The 14,466-nt window shown below is 46.8% G+C and overlaps 1 protein-coding gene across 1 annotated transcript in view; it reads left to right on the forward strand.

Annotated features, from left to right (window-relative positions):
- Positions 1–10,362, forward strand: part of MYADM (myeloid-associated differentiation marker) — a 15,421-nt gene extending 5,059 nt beyond the window's left edge. The window contains exon 2 of the mRNA XM_015414434.1: positions 9,327–10,362. Within this exon, the coding sequence (XP_015269920.1) occupies positions 9,338–10,246 (909 nt within the window). The 5' untranslated portion in view covers positions 9,327–9,337 and the 3' untranslated portion in view covers positions 10,247–10,362. The remainder of the gene's footprint in view (positions 1–9,326) is intronic.
- Positions 10,363–14,466: the final 4,104 nt, after the last annotated feature.

Consider the following 14,466-nt stretch of genomic DNA (forward strand, 5'->3'; position numbering starts at 1 on the left):
ACCGCTCAGCAATTTCATGGAGTGCCCACGAGTTCTTGTATCGTGAGAAAGGGAGAAAAGTACCCCTTTCTCTACCTGCTCTTTCCCATGCATAACCTTATAAACCTCAATCATGTCACCCCTTAGTCGTCGTTTCTCCAAGCTAAAGAGCCCTGAGCGCCTTAACCTTTCCTCATAGGGAAAGTGTTCCAACCCTTTTAGCATTCGAGTTGCCCTTTTCTGCACTTTTCCCAAAGCTATAATATCCTTTTTAAGGTGTTGTGACCAGAACTGCACACAGTATTCCAAATGAGGGCTCACCAAATGAGGTCTCTCCCTGCAGTTGTTTTCCTGATCTGAAATGGCCCCAGGAAACAGCTGTCTGTCCTGTTGGGTTAAACATACAATTGATACACTTATCTATAACCTGCTTGTTTCACCAATGGGACAGTTGATTACCCCTCACCAGAGCGGCTTAACACCCTCCTCCCTTTACCATCCGGATCATTCCCCCCACACACACACGCCTGGTTATTAACAGCAACAACATAAAGCTGGTAGCTCCAGATCACTGAATTCTCTTTGCCTTGCCTGGTTTTCTTGTCTTTCTGATGACAGATCCTAGCATACACCCAGGCCGATCAGGGAGAAAGTGATCCCGGCCACAAATAACAGTCACAGTTATGTGTGGGCAGGGAGGCTAGTAAAATGTTTTATAGGGCACCAGTATTTGTGATTGATTGTGCAGCACGGCTTGGACAATGGTGAAGTTCCACTTCAGGCATTGGAAGGATAAGAAAAGGGTGGTATCTTTTGCTCACCGATGTTTAGGAATAGGATGAACATCCTAGTTAGGACTGGTGATCATGAAAACAAAGGCAGGCTGTGGTAATTCTTCCAGATTAATCCATATTACTATTGTGCATTCATGTGCTTGGATTCATCTAGAATCAGAGCTGTTTATTCGATCTTGTTGGTCTCTAAGCTGTTCTTGGGACTCAGATCTGACTGTTGTACTGGAGACGAACATGGCTCCCCTCTGAAACGATCACCAGATTGTGAGGGCGTGCATAGGGCGGTATGACCTCACGTTGGTCTTTCCACTATTTTATTTTCTGACTTTGAAAATGCATCCGATGAGGGAGCCGTTTAAAAGGGAAGGTTGTCACAGTGGGAGGAACGACCATAAATCTTTCCCCACCCATAAAATCAGCTTGGTAGAGTTGGTTTTTGACAGAAAAATGGCCTGAGGGAAATCTGAGAAGAAGCCTCACTTTTGCCAGTGTTCCACTTTAAATTTCAGTCCTTATTTGTGAAAACATTATAAACGTCTGTGGAAAGAAATAGCAAAAAAGGGCACATATTTTGGAAAGATGGCAACTGGGGGGGGGTGGAGTCAACTGCTGCGACACGTCAGCCATCCTGATAGGTCAATCCAGCACAACTGTAGAGCCATTAATTATGAATTACATTAAAGTTATCCCCTGAAAAAATGGCTGGTCCTTCCGCTCTCTTCCCTGCATTAAAGGGGGATTTCATATGCCTGTGGTGTCCCAATCGCAAACAAAAATTTTACAACTTCCAGGTAAGGAGGGACATTAAACCGGATTGGAAACACAAAAAAGCCCTCTGTTAACAGTTCCACTGCGGCCATATCTCCTGCTTCTCTATTTTTATTTATTCTCTAGATTCATCTAGAATCAGAGCTGTTTATTCAATCTTGTTGGTCTCTAAGCGGTTCTTGGGACTCAAATCTGACTGTTGTACTGGAGACTAACATGGCTCCCCTCTGAAATGATCACCAGATTGTGAGGGCGTGCATAGGGCGGTATGACCTCACATTTGTCTTTCCACTATTTTATTTTCTGACTTTGAAAATGCATCCGATGAGGGAGCCATTTAAAAGGGAAGATTGGCACAGTGGGAGGAACGACCATAAATCTTTCCCCACCCATAAAATCAGCTTGGTAGAGTTGATTTTTGACAGAAAAATGGCCTGAGGGAAATCTGAGAAGCCGCCTCACTTTTGCCAGTGTTCCACTTTAAATTTCCGTCCTTATTTGTGAAAACATTATAAAAGTCTGTGGAAAGAAATAGCAAAAAAGGGCACATATTTTGGAAAGATGGCAACTGGGGGGGGAGTCAACTGCTGCGACACCGTCAGCCATCCTGATAGGTCAATCCAGCACAACTGTAGAGCCATTAATTATGAATTACATTAAAGTTATCCCCTGAAAAAATGGCTGGTCCTTCCGCTTTCTTCCCTGCATTAAAGGGGGATTTCATATGCCTGTGGTGTCCCAATCGCAAACAAAAATTTTACAACTTCCAGGTAAGGAGGGGCATTAAACCGGATTGGAAACACAAAAAAGCCCTCTGTTAACAGTTCCACTGCGGCCATATCTCCTGCTTCTCTATTTTTATTTATTCTCTTCTCTCCCCCACACCCCCCAAATCCCAGCAGTTTGGCAACGCTGCTACTCCGGAGGGCCCGGCTTCAGAAGCTCCAAGAAGGGGCCAACTTCCAAGTACAAAGGATGGCGATGTCGGGAATTTGTGGATTCTGCTGGTGGGGAAGCTGGCGGGGCAGTTGAAAGGGGACAGAAGGCGGAGAGGCGCTGGGGTTTTGTCTGGGAGGCGGCCCAGAAGGGAGACAGTCAGCAAGGCTGGCACTGAGCCCGGGGAGGAGCGGTTTTGTTTCGTTTTTTTTTTCTTTTCTTTTTCTCCTTTCCTCAGCTCAGAAGTGAACCATGATTGAAACCAAATGTTCGACTCCGGGCAAATAGGGATTTTCTCCCGGCCATATATGGAGAACAGTTCAGCCAGCTCTTCTTCGTCACTCCTCCTCCTACAAAGCGCTCGGCCTCTTTCCAGCCCCTGCTGCTGATCTTGCTTCAGCCCCTGGAGGGAACTCCAGATGAGGAAGAGTTTCTAACAATAAAAGCTGACCTCCGGACGGCTGGCTTGTGTTCTACACACCCTAATTTAACAGATGAGACCATTTTTCTGGGGTCTCCCCTCTCTGAATACGTCACAATTAGGTGTGATTGGGGTTTTTTGTGTGAGGAGTCTGAATTGTAATAAGATACGAGGCGGTGTACACTGAATGGCAGGAGTGGTCGGGTAGTACCGTGTTTCCCCGAAAATAAGACACTGTCTTATATTTATTTTTTCTCAACAAGACACACTAGGGCTTATACCACAAATGCATAGAAATCCTGCTAGGGCTTATTTTGGGGGTAGGTCTTATTTTCAGGGAAACAGGGTAGATTGTCTTCAGCTTGTGGATCATCTTGTGTTTGCTAGGATTTTTGCTAAGAATAACTGGGCTTAGTAGGGTTCCCAGCTCTGGGTTGGGAAATTGCTGGCTGTTTGGGGGGTGGAGCCTGCGGAGGGAGGGGTTTGGGGGAGGGACAAACGTTTTCATTAGTTCTTAAGCAGGAGTGCATATGAGTGATCACTTGACACAGATTAGCTAGGCCTTGATTTCAAATCCTGTTACGTAAATTGAAAACACACTGGAGGACTGTTCGGCTCCGAGTCCACATAAATAGAGCATACACGACTGGAATCGGTTCACCCCTGCTCTGTGGTATTTCTCTGCTTACCCAAAATAGCCCAGGAGGGAGACAAAAAAACCAGAGCCAGTTCTCTGCCCTGAAGGACAGCTAGCCAACGAACTCTGGAGGGGATGAGGGCGTGGCCCGTCTCTTTGACAGTGGATGCAAGATGACCACAGGCAAAACTATTTCCTGGAGACACCCAAATAAAAAAGAAAGCCCAGTGGCACAAACGTTAATCCACCGTACTTCTGTTCCCCATTGGGCTTGGGTTTGACTTCGCCGCCACAGACTAAAACATACCCATCTGAAATTATTACCCCAGAGACAGCCCTTGTGCTGGTTGTGTCAAGCTAGATCTGGGGGGGGAGACCTGGCTTCCAGTTTCTGCTCAGTAGTGAGGCTTATTGAGTGACCTTGGGCCAGTCGCTCTCGCTTAGCCTAGTCTACCTCATAGGGTCGTTGTGAAGACAAAAGGCAGGATAAAAATCAAATGAATAAATGATGACCTCTGCTGTGAACGTAAGATGTGCAGCCAGCCCCCTGGAAATCCAACAGCAGACTGAATGGAGATGAAAGCTCTGGCTCAGGTGTAGCCCCATAGAAGGAACATGTAGATTCTTCTATAGCAGTGATGGCGAACCTTCTAGAGACCGAGTGCCCAAACTGCGACCCAAAACCCGCTTATTTATCGCATCGTGCCAACACGGCAATTTAACCTGAATGCTGTGGTTTTACTTTAGAAAAAACCACTCATACATTAACTTAAGATGATCCAAACAAAGTAAGGAAAGCAATCCCAAATGCTTTCATTTACTTAAAATTATTTGGCAGAGAATTCGACACTTTAATGATGGTCTGGGCCTGGCTGGGGCAATGGCACATTTGCCCACAGAGAGGGCTCTGAGTGCCACCTCTGGCACCCATGCCATAGGTTCGCCACCACTGTTCTGTAGACTCTGCTAATTGGTTAGGAGTGGGCATGCCGTGGTGGCGAGCCGGGGAGTTTTCGTTTTAAGCCTCACCTCAGCTCTGAATTTGCCACAAAGGGCTGGTACATGGATCAGGTGAGGGACCTCTTCCCTTTTAGAATGTCATCCCTGGGCCTTTTGTTAGTAGGGGCCAGTGTGAAGGCTGCTGGCTGCGCAGGTTTGCAGCAGTCTAGGCCGAGGCAATGAAAAAGCTCCTCTGATCGACTGCCTGCTCTCAGTACAGCCACCTCTCAAAGTGTGGCTGTTACTTTGCTTTATTTCTGTTTTAATGTCACCCTGTGTGGTCCACCTTAATCCATAAGAGACAGGGCACACACACCAGAGCATTCTCTCAGCAAGGCCATGGACCTTCCTGTGCCCTGTATTCTCTAAAAGACCATATCAAAAGTGCTGAGACAGTGAGCGCTTTGCTGTTTGGTGTAGTGGTGTAGTAGAGTGCGGACTCTAATCTGGGATAACAGGGTTTGATTCCCAACGCTTCCACATGCAGCTGCTGGGTGACCTTGGGCAAGCCACAGTTCTCCCAGATCTGTTCTCTCAAGAGCAGTCCTCGAAGGAGCTCTCTCAGCCCCACCTACCTCACAGGGTGTCTGTTGTGGGGAGAGGAAGGGAAAGGAGATTGTAAGCTGCTCTGAGACTCCAGGTGAAGAGCTGAGTATAAATCCAATCTCCTATTCTTATTCTTCTCCTCCTCCTCTTCCTCCTCCAATGGCCACTAATAGAATGAGAGGACTAATGTCTGGGATAGAGTAACTGTCTTGGATGTTCCCTCTGTGAATGGGAGCCTTCAGCTCTTCCTCTCTGATCTGACTCGATTACTCTACTCAGGGGTCATTTCGTAGAAAAAGAGGTGCAGGAGCTCATTAGCATAACTCAGCATAACTCATTAGCATATGCCACACCCCCTGACATCACTGGAAGTGTGTCAGAAAGCAACACCCACCGCTCAGGCTCCACTGGACTGTTTTGGATTGCTAGCTATTGGGGAGGGGGGACGTGCAGATCTGTCCTCACAGAGGAGGGAGAGCTTGAACCTGAATAAAACTTGGTCTTAAAGGTGCCACTGGACTGTTTTGGACTGGGGGACCGGGGGGGGGGCTCTGCAACTTACCTGGCTGCTTCTTGTTCTGACTGAGGGCTGCTGGGAGCAGGGGGCGGGGCTTGTTGCTTGTGCCCACCCCCTGGGCTCTTTACTGCCGGAGCTCCGCTCCTGTGCGCTCCTGCAGGAAATGACCCCTGACTCTACTCACCGCAGTCCCTGGCTAGGTCCCACAAACCCCGGCCTAGCTTTTCAAGTGGTCAAAAGGGGTCCCTTGGCGTTCTCTTTTTGCCAGTGAAAGGGGTGGTGGGATCAAGTAAGGGAGAGGCTGTGGCTAGGGAAGCCAGCCTCCAGGTGGGATGTTTGGATCCCCTGGAATTACAGCTCATCTCTAGGCTTCAGTTCCTCTGAAGAGCCGCTGCCAGTCTTGAAAGACGATACTGACTCTGATGGACAAAGGGTCTGATTCAGCAGTATAAAGCAGCTTCATGTTATCCAGCCCTAGAAAGGTGGGGGAATAAATGAAGGAAATAGATGAATCCTGAGTTACCTTTCCCACCTCCTTTTGTAGGAGGCTCTGTATCAGGTGCGAGGCTGTGTGCTTGATATACGTAAACCAGACAAAGTCCTCCAGTTAACTTCACCATGATTGTTGCTATGTTTCAACAGACTACTGGGATCAGAACGGGTGACGCGGTGGGGACTGTAGCAGGCCCATGCGCTAGGAACTGTCCCTTGTCTGAGTGACTTCCCGTTGAACTTCCTGTGCATTTGCAGCAGCAGCTGGCAAAACTGTTGCCTTGCCTTGCCCTTAAGCATGAGGAGATACAGCGTTACCACCTTGTGTGCATATCTTGAGTCTGTTCCCACATCCTGGTATTTGGGTTGTCAACAAGTCAGCAACAGTTTCTAGCCAGTGTGCCTGTACACGGGGCTTTTCCCCCCTGGAGAATATGCCAGAATGGAGCGCTGGAACCTCTTCACCAAAATCCTTACCCCCCCTTTTTTAATTAATATTTTAATTAATATTTTTATTTGATTTAGCAAAATCCTTTTAAAAATGTCTAAAAGTTAACGGGTTTTCAGTATACAGGTTGAAAACTTCATTTTCCCTCTTGAGAGTTTCAGCATCTCTTTAAAAAAAAAAAAGCCCTGCCCATACATACCCATTTTAGTCATATTTGTGACACAGCAGTGGCCTAGAACAATCAAGCGAAAACACCACATCCATTCCCTTGTCATTTACAGGAGCGTCCCTCCCTGATATCCTGCAGGTATTTTCCCCTTATGTTTTGCCACCGCTGATTGAGCAAGTGTTTAGTTCCAACCCTGTTATCTGGCCAGGCGTCTGGATGGTTGGAATTCAGATTTCCTTCTGTGAATGTTTATAGAACTGGATTTTGTTCCTAGTGACTAGGGTTGCCAGTCTACAGGGGGTATTACAACAAACAGGACCACGGTGTGTAATAGCCAGTGAAACAGTAAATCGCCGTGTACAACTAAAAAATATTTGTTGGTTTTTATATGCAATGTTGAGAATTCAATTATTAACAATAACACTACAATATGTGATATAAAGCTTAGCAGTACATACAAAGTAATGCAGTACTAGTTACAGACAAACGACGGAGCTCTAGTACATGATCCGTTTGTGTGTCCTTCATCAGGTTTGTCATTCTGTACTTATTTCTTCATTAGAATGAAGCGCTGCAAGCCATATTTCAAAATGCTAATTCTTATACAATTTTTGATGTGTTATTGTTTTGATGTGTTATTGTAAATAATTTAATTCTCAACATTGTATATAAAAACCAACAAATATTGTTTAATTGTACACGGTGATTTACTGTTTCACAGTCTCCAGGTGGTGGCTGAAGATCTCCCAGCATTGCATCTGATCTCCAGGTAGCAGAGATCAGTTCCCCTGGAGAAAACGGCTATTCTGGAAGGTGGACTCTGTAGCCTTGTACCCCATTGAAGCCCTTTCCCTCCCCTAGCCCTACCCTCCTCGGGCTGCACCCCCAAATCCTCCAGATATTTCCCAACTTGGCTGCTCTACTGGTGACACCCACAGTTCCATATTTACTGCTGAGACTGGCAGCAGCTCTTCCAGGGTTCCAGGGTCTTTCACGTCACCTCCTGCTAAGTCCTTTCGAACCAGAGATGCCGGGGATTGAACCTGGGACCTTCTGTACATCAAGTAGAGGCCCTTCAACTGAGCCACAGCCCCACCCCAGAACTGTTACAGAACCACTGTGGAGGTGTGGACTAGGATTGGGGAAGACGCCAGTTCAAATCCGCATTCAGCCATGGGTGACCTTAAAGAGAGAGCAGTTGGCCCAATGCAGCTCACAGCGTTGTTGGAAGAAAGTAATGGGGATAAGGAACTCACAAGAGGAGAGAGAACCACCATCAAATATGTATGTCATACTGAGGTTTGGAGGAAGGGTGGAATAAAAATTGAACAAATATAATAAACCAGTATGTTTCCCCCAACAGGGCAAATAGCAGCTCTGTATAAGCCAGACATCAGGGAAAGTGTGTTTGTGTGTGTGTGTGTGGGGGGGGTGATTGATGCAGCATGTATATCACTGTCTGGATCCAAATGGAGGCTTCCAACAGCTGCTATTTGCCAAGGGGAATGTGCTGCAGATCCGATTGTAGATCTTCCATCTCCCCATCTGGTTGGAAGCACAAGAATTTAAAAATCTCCGCTGGTGATGACTCAGAATTTGTTTCAGAGCTTTCCAGCTCTCTGTACATTATCCCATGTATTTTTATAACCTAGGAATCCAAAGAATTACCCTTGCTGGATCAGTCCAAGGCCTAGCACATGCTGCTTCAGAAAGAGGCTAGTTACTCTGGGAAGCTTAAAGAAGGATATATGAAGGGCTGAGGGGCCTTTCTCTGACTAGCATATAGTTTTCAGAGATATACTGCCTCTGTGTCTGGAGATTCCATTTAGCAAGGATTGCTAATAGCTCTTGAAAGTCTCATCCTCTATGAAGTTGTCTTCTTTTGTTGTTATTGCAAGAACTGGGATCTTTATAATCCTTTTTATACAGCTGTGTGAATGGGTTGCCATCCTCACATCATTGTACAAGCAAATCCGTACAAGCAAATCCTACTTCCTTTTTTCCTCTGCTGATTGCACCGACAGTGAACTTCCGTGAGCGACTCAGAGTCCTTGTACTGGGGAGAAGAGACCCTGTGTTGGCTGTAGACCTCTTGCTGTTCCATAGATTGGCCTGAGCAAGAGTAGCATAAAAGGTGAACCAACAATGTTACAATTAAGGATCGGGACAGATGACACAGTGGGAGACCCATGGTCATTTCCTCCTACTGTCTTATAAAGTCAAATTGGATTTACAGGGAAGAGACAAAAGGATCTTCCACCCCAGTATGGTTTCACCTCTTAAAGCTATATGCTCCTCCAGTGCCTTGGGGTTTGCCCAGTTTTGGGGGTTGTTTTGCCCAATTTTTTGCCCTTTTTAAAATTAAAGGTGGGTGGACAGTTTTGACAAATGAAACCATGAGAAGGGTAAAAGAATTAAATCCTCACGTGGCTCTGATCAAAACTGAGGTCCCTCATGGCCAAAACTGTTTTAAAAGAGGGAAGATCCAACCACGGATCTCCTTGTTTCTTGTCCGTTTTGATCCTGGGTAAAGGTTGGCTCTTCCACAACCAAGTTAAGCATGTCGTTTGCTAGGCCAGACTTCTCTGTCTCAATGTCTTGCGTGTCTCTCTTTCTCCAGCTCTTCCAACCATGCCGGTCACCCGTTCTAAATCCGTGGGCAACACCAGCGCCCTGACTTCTCGGCTGGGCATCATCCGTATCTTGGAAGCCATCTTCACCTGTGTGGCCTTCAGCCTGGTGGCCCATGAGGGCTACACACTCCGAGATCATCAAAATTATGGGGACTGGTGCATGTTCGCGTGGTGTTTCTGCTTCGCCATCACCATCATCATCTTGGTGGTGGAGTTTGTCGGCCTTCAGCATCGGGTGCCGGTCTCCTGGAGGAATTTCCCCATCACGTTTGCCATGTACGCCACCTTGCTGTGCCTTTCCGCCTCGATCATCTTCCCAGTGGCCTATCTTCAGAAGGGGTACCCCGCCTCTCGCGAACAGCGTGGGTACCGCATCGCTGCCACGGTCTTCTCTTGCCTGGCCTGCCTGGCCTACTCCACCGAGGTCACCATGACCAAAGCCAAGCCAGGAGAAGTCACGGGCTACATGGCCACAGTTCCTGGGCTTCTCAAGGTGGTGGAGACCTTCATTGCCTGCATCATCTTCGTCTTCCTCAACAGGAACGATTACGAAAGGGAGGATGCGCTCAAGTGGTGCTTGGCCGTCTACTGCATCTGTTTCATCCTCTCCCTGGTGGTCATCATCCTTTGCATCGGCGAATGCACCGGCTGGCTGCCGTGTGCCTTCAACACGTTCCTCAGCGCTTACACCCTCTTGGCCGTGCTCATGTACGCCACAGCCACCGTCATTTGGCCCATCTATCATTTCGACAGGAAGCACGGCGGAACCCCCGATCGATATTGTTCTGGGAGCCAGTTCTGCGACTGGGACAAATATGTCACCATAGCCGTCCTGACAGCCCTCAATCTGCTGGTGTACCTTGCTGACCTGGTGTATTCCGCACGGCTGATATTCATCCAGGGATAGACGGGTGCAGGAGGCAGTGAGCAGCTGGACAGAAAGGGTCTGGAGGGAGGAATTAAAACAGAAAGGGAAGGGAATAAAAGTGTTTTGGTCCTGTTCCCCCCCCCCTTCTGTTTTCACATTTTTCTCTCTTTTGGGCATCAAACTTTCTATTCTTCCCCCCCCCCCTTCTATGTCTACACTTATCCTTTTTTCTTTTTCTCATCCCTTCTTCCCAACCTTCTCAATGCAGCTTTCTGGTTTCACCACCTGCCGTTAGCTTGTTCCTCTCATTTTTTGCAGTACCCTCTCAAATCCCAAGGAATTAAACCTGAAAACAAAGAATCCTACCCACAGTTAATGTATAGACTGGGGTAGGCCTGCAATCTATGGACTGAGGTAGCTGCAGTGAGGGCGCTAGCTGATTGCTCCTTGGCTCTCATTCCCGTCCTCTTTTTGCCTGCCATTTGTCACCTGTTCAATGGTGTTGCTTTGGACCCTCATCCTTTCCTTTTGCCTGTTGCCCAGCAGCGTCCTCCGCCTTGTCCTTCCCTAAACATTCAGGATGTGTATCTTGTGGCCATCCTTAAAGGCCACCAGCTAAGAGCTTCAAGATTCAGGGGCGAAAAGACTTCTTGGTGGAAGGGTGTGTGTGCCCGTTCCAGCAGGAAGCCCTAGCCTTGCGTGTGGGAGGGAGCCCCTTGCTGCAGGGCACGCCTTTCCTCACACTCCAAAGCACTTCGTTTTTTGAATGTATCCTTTCTTGGACCTCCCTTGCACGTCTGTTGCCCAGTTCATGGGTGGCCCCATCTCCCCCGTGTTTGTGCCTGCCACCACATGCTTCTGGCCCTTAGGACCGCTCTCTGCCCAGTCTGCCAGCTTGTTGTGTTTCTGCCAGTCTGCTTGGTGGGCGGGGGGGAGGTCTCTGCCTTAATACAGATGCGTGCATGAGAAGTCTCCTCCAAGCTTTCCTGTTCCCAAATGTCAGGGGACCCAAGGTTGGGTCGAGAGGGCCTGGTGGATGCCGGGGTCTTCCGAGCGGCCTCGGAAGGGAGAGTGGAGTATATGAATATATTTGTTTAGTAGTAAAAACAAATTGCTTTCATGTTAGAGATTTTAAAAGCATTGAGTTTATCTTCACACTGTGCAAAAGAGCTATGTTTTCCTTTCTGTACCGAATATACTTCTTAGCCATTCATGAATGCAATGAAGATATCTACTTGTTGATGTCTCAGATCCAAAGGGATAATTTGCTATGGCACTTCTTCCATTCAAGCCTTGCTGAAACGGATGGGGACTATATAGAAGCAGTGTTAACAGGGCTAGGTTTCAATAGGTTTCCTTTGCCACCTTGAGGAAGAGTTTTTTGTTAGAGGAAACCTTCAAAATATTTGTTATGGAGGATTTTTAAAATATTTCTTATCAGCTTTGTGGGTCTTCCTTACCAGAAGCTTTTTGTACAAGCTCCATAATAATATAGGTTGGATCTTCCATCTTGTTTCTACCAAGTCTTTGTCCCAAGAGAGACTTCCTTCAACAAACAGACTTTTTTCCCATAAAAAAAGTCTGTCTCCATTGGAAGAAATCTTTCTCACTTGCAGAAAGGCTGAACAAAACAGAGTTATAGGATCTTCAGTTTAGCTGAAGGATCCAACCCTATATGTGGATGCAGTTAACGCATTGTAATATCTTAATTTACAAAGACAAGCAAAATAAAACAGTATTTTATTGGAGGTTAAAAAGAAACTCATCAGTTTTCAGGCCTCAATGGCCAGTGATGTGCCCCTGCCACACTGAAAAACACCATCCGGCTTGAAACTACTTAGATTTAAAAATCTTTGCTCTTGTGGTTCTTAAAGGACATGTGTTCCATGTATTACAGTGAAACGTGGTTAATTAAAAGGAACTGTGTCTTTAATTTTTGCGAGACACCTTTATAGTAAAAAGAAGAGCTAAACCCTTTGCTGGCCTCTGGTGTCCAAAAGAAATCTGCTTCCCCCCCCCTTGCTAATAAACTAACGCAATTGAAAACATGTGTTCAACAAAATGTTGGACTTTTCATTCCAGTAATTTCTTTTAAAAAGTCATCATCCTAGGGGGACTTGACGGTGGAGACAGTGTCTCCCCCCCCCACACGATACCCTTGCCAAACGTTGCTCTCCTTTTTCTACTGAGCGCTAGAGTTGATGTCTATGTATTTTTTTTTTAAAATACCGTTTCTGTTTTCATATGCCTTCTAGATGTCATGTAGAGCCAACCAAAATATAGGCTTTTTCTTCTGCCGGTTTCACGTTCAATGTGGTGCTGTTTTTTGTGAGTGTTGCGTTTTATATATGCAAATAAATAATAAAAATATATGTATAAAATAAAGGAGCAATGATACAATAAACTGTTTGGGGTCAGCTTCCTTCATTTCTGCGAAGAACAAATTCAGTTTCTGAGAGAGAGGAACGGTTTCAACTGGGGATGCCAGCTCCAGGTTGGGAAATACCTGGAGACTCTGAGGGGGGAGCCTGAGGAGGGGAGGACTTCAGTGGGGTGTAATGCCATAGAGTTCACCTTCCAAACCAGCCATTTTTTGCAGGTAAACTAATCTCTGTTGCTTGGAGAACAGCAGTAATCCCGGGAGATCTCCAGCCACCACCTGGAGATTGGCAACCCTAATTTCAACTCTTCAATGCATGATACTTACGTTATTCTGATTTTTAAGACTGTTGAGCCCTCAAATTTGGAGCAGCCTATCCTTCACTGGCTCTGGCTGCTAGGAGTCTGGGGAAGAGAAAATTTCCTTCCAGCTCCCACTACCAGAGGCCTGAGCTCCCCCAGGGCCAGTAGACAGTTATGGTCAGGGAGTTCCATGCATGCGAGGCACATGGGGCCCCCGGATCTGGGCTGGGACTGCAGCCTTCCCCCCATTTTTTCAACATTAAATGGTCTTACAGAGTTGCACTTACCTGAGAAAATGGGACTTTCAGGACAAACAAAAGGAAACACTTCTTTACACAGGGAGTGATTGAAATGCGGAATTGGCTGCCAGAGGAGGTAGTGATGACCACAGGGAGGGACCGCTTTAAAAGGCAGATTGATGGAGTGATGATCAGTGATTACTAGCCATAGTGACTGAAGGGAACGTCCATGTTCAGAGGCAGTTCAACTCTGAATCCCAGAGCCAGGAGGCAACATATGGGGAAGGTCTCCGCCTCTATGCCCTGTTGTTGGCCCTCCAGAGGAACTAGTTGGCCACTGTGTGAGACAGGACGCTAGACTAGATGGACCACTTGTGATCCAACAGGGTTCTTCTTATCTGTTAACCTGAGTAGAGATGGGCACCGGTTTGTTTCGTGGCTGAACCACAAACCAGTACCTTTGTAAACTGAACCAGTTTGTATCGGTTCATGACACCTTTCTGCTCCCTGCTGCTTTTCATGGGGCTCAAATCTGATGGACAGAGAGCAAGAAAGCAGGGTTTAAATGACAAGCCATTTAAACCCCTGCTTTCTGCTTCCCTACCACTCAGCTGTTTTTTGTGAAGACCAGAAAGCCCTTCGTGAACCACTATGAACTGCCTTAAAATTCATGGACATTCATAGTGGCTCTTCATTTTGTGAACATCGCCTTGTGATCCACAAAGTGGCCAAAATTCGTGATGAACTGTAGTTTGTGAGCTGATTCGTTCCCTTCCCTAAACCTGACCCAGGGATGTAGGTGGTGGTGGAAAATGCCACCAAGTCACAGCCATCTTATGACGACCCCATAAGATTTTCAAGGCAAGCGATGAACAGAGATGGTTAACATAAGAACATAAGAGATGCCAATGTTGGATCAGGCCAAAGGCCCATCCAGTCCAACACTCTGTATCACACAGTGGCCAGAAATACCAGTGCCATCAGGAGGTCCACCAGTGGGGCCAGGACATTAGAAGCCCTCCCACTGTTGACCCCCCCAAGCACCAAGATGACAGAGCATCACTTGCCCCAGAGTCCCTACCTATACCTTGTGGCTAATAGCCACTGATGGACCTCTGCTCCATATGCTTATCTAATTCCCTTTTGAAGTCGTCCATGCTTGTAGCCGCCACCACTTCCTGTGGCAGTGAATTCCAAGTGTTAATCACTCTTTGGGTGAAGAAGTACTTCCTTTTATCCGTTCTAACCCGACCGCTCAGCAATTTCATGGAGTGCCCACGAGTTCTTGTATTGTGAGAAAGGGAGAAAAGATTTGCCATTGCTTGCCTTTGCATGGCA

The sequence above is a fragment of the Gekko japonicus genome, unplaced genomic scaffold, assembly GCF_001447785.1.
Source record: "Gekko japonicus isolate JY-2015 unplaced genomic scaffold, Gekko_japonicus_V1.1 scaffold243, whole genome shotgun sequence".
NCBI lineage: Eukaryota > Metazoa > Chordata > Lepidosauria > Squamata > Gekkonidae > Gekko > Gekko japonicus.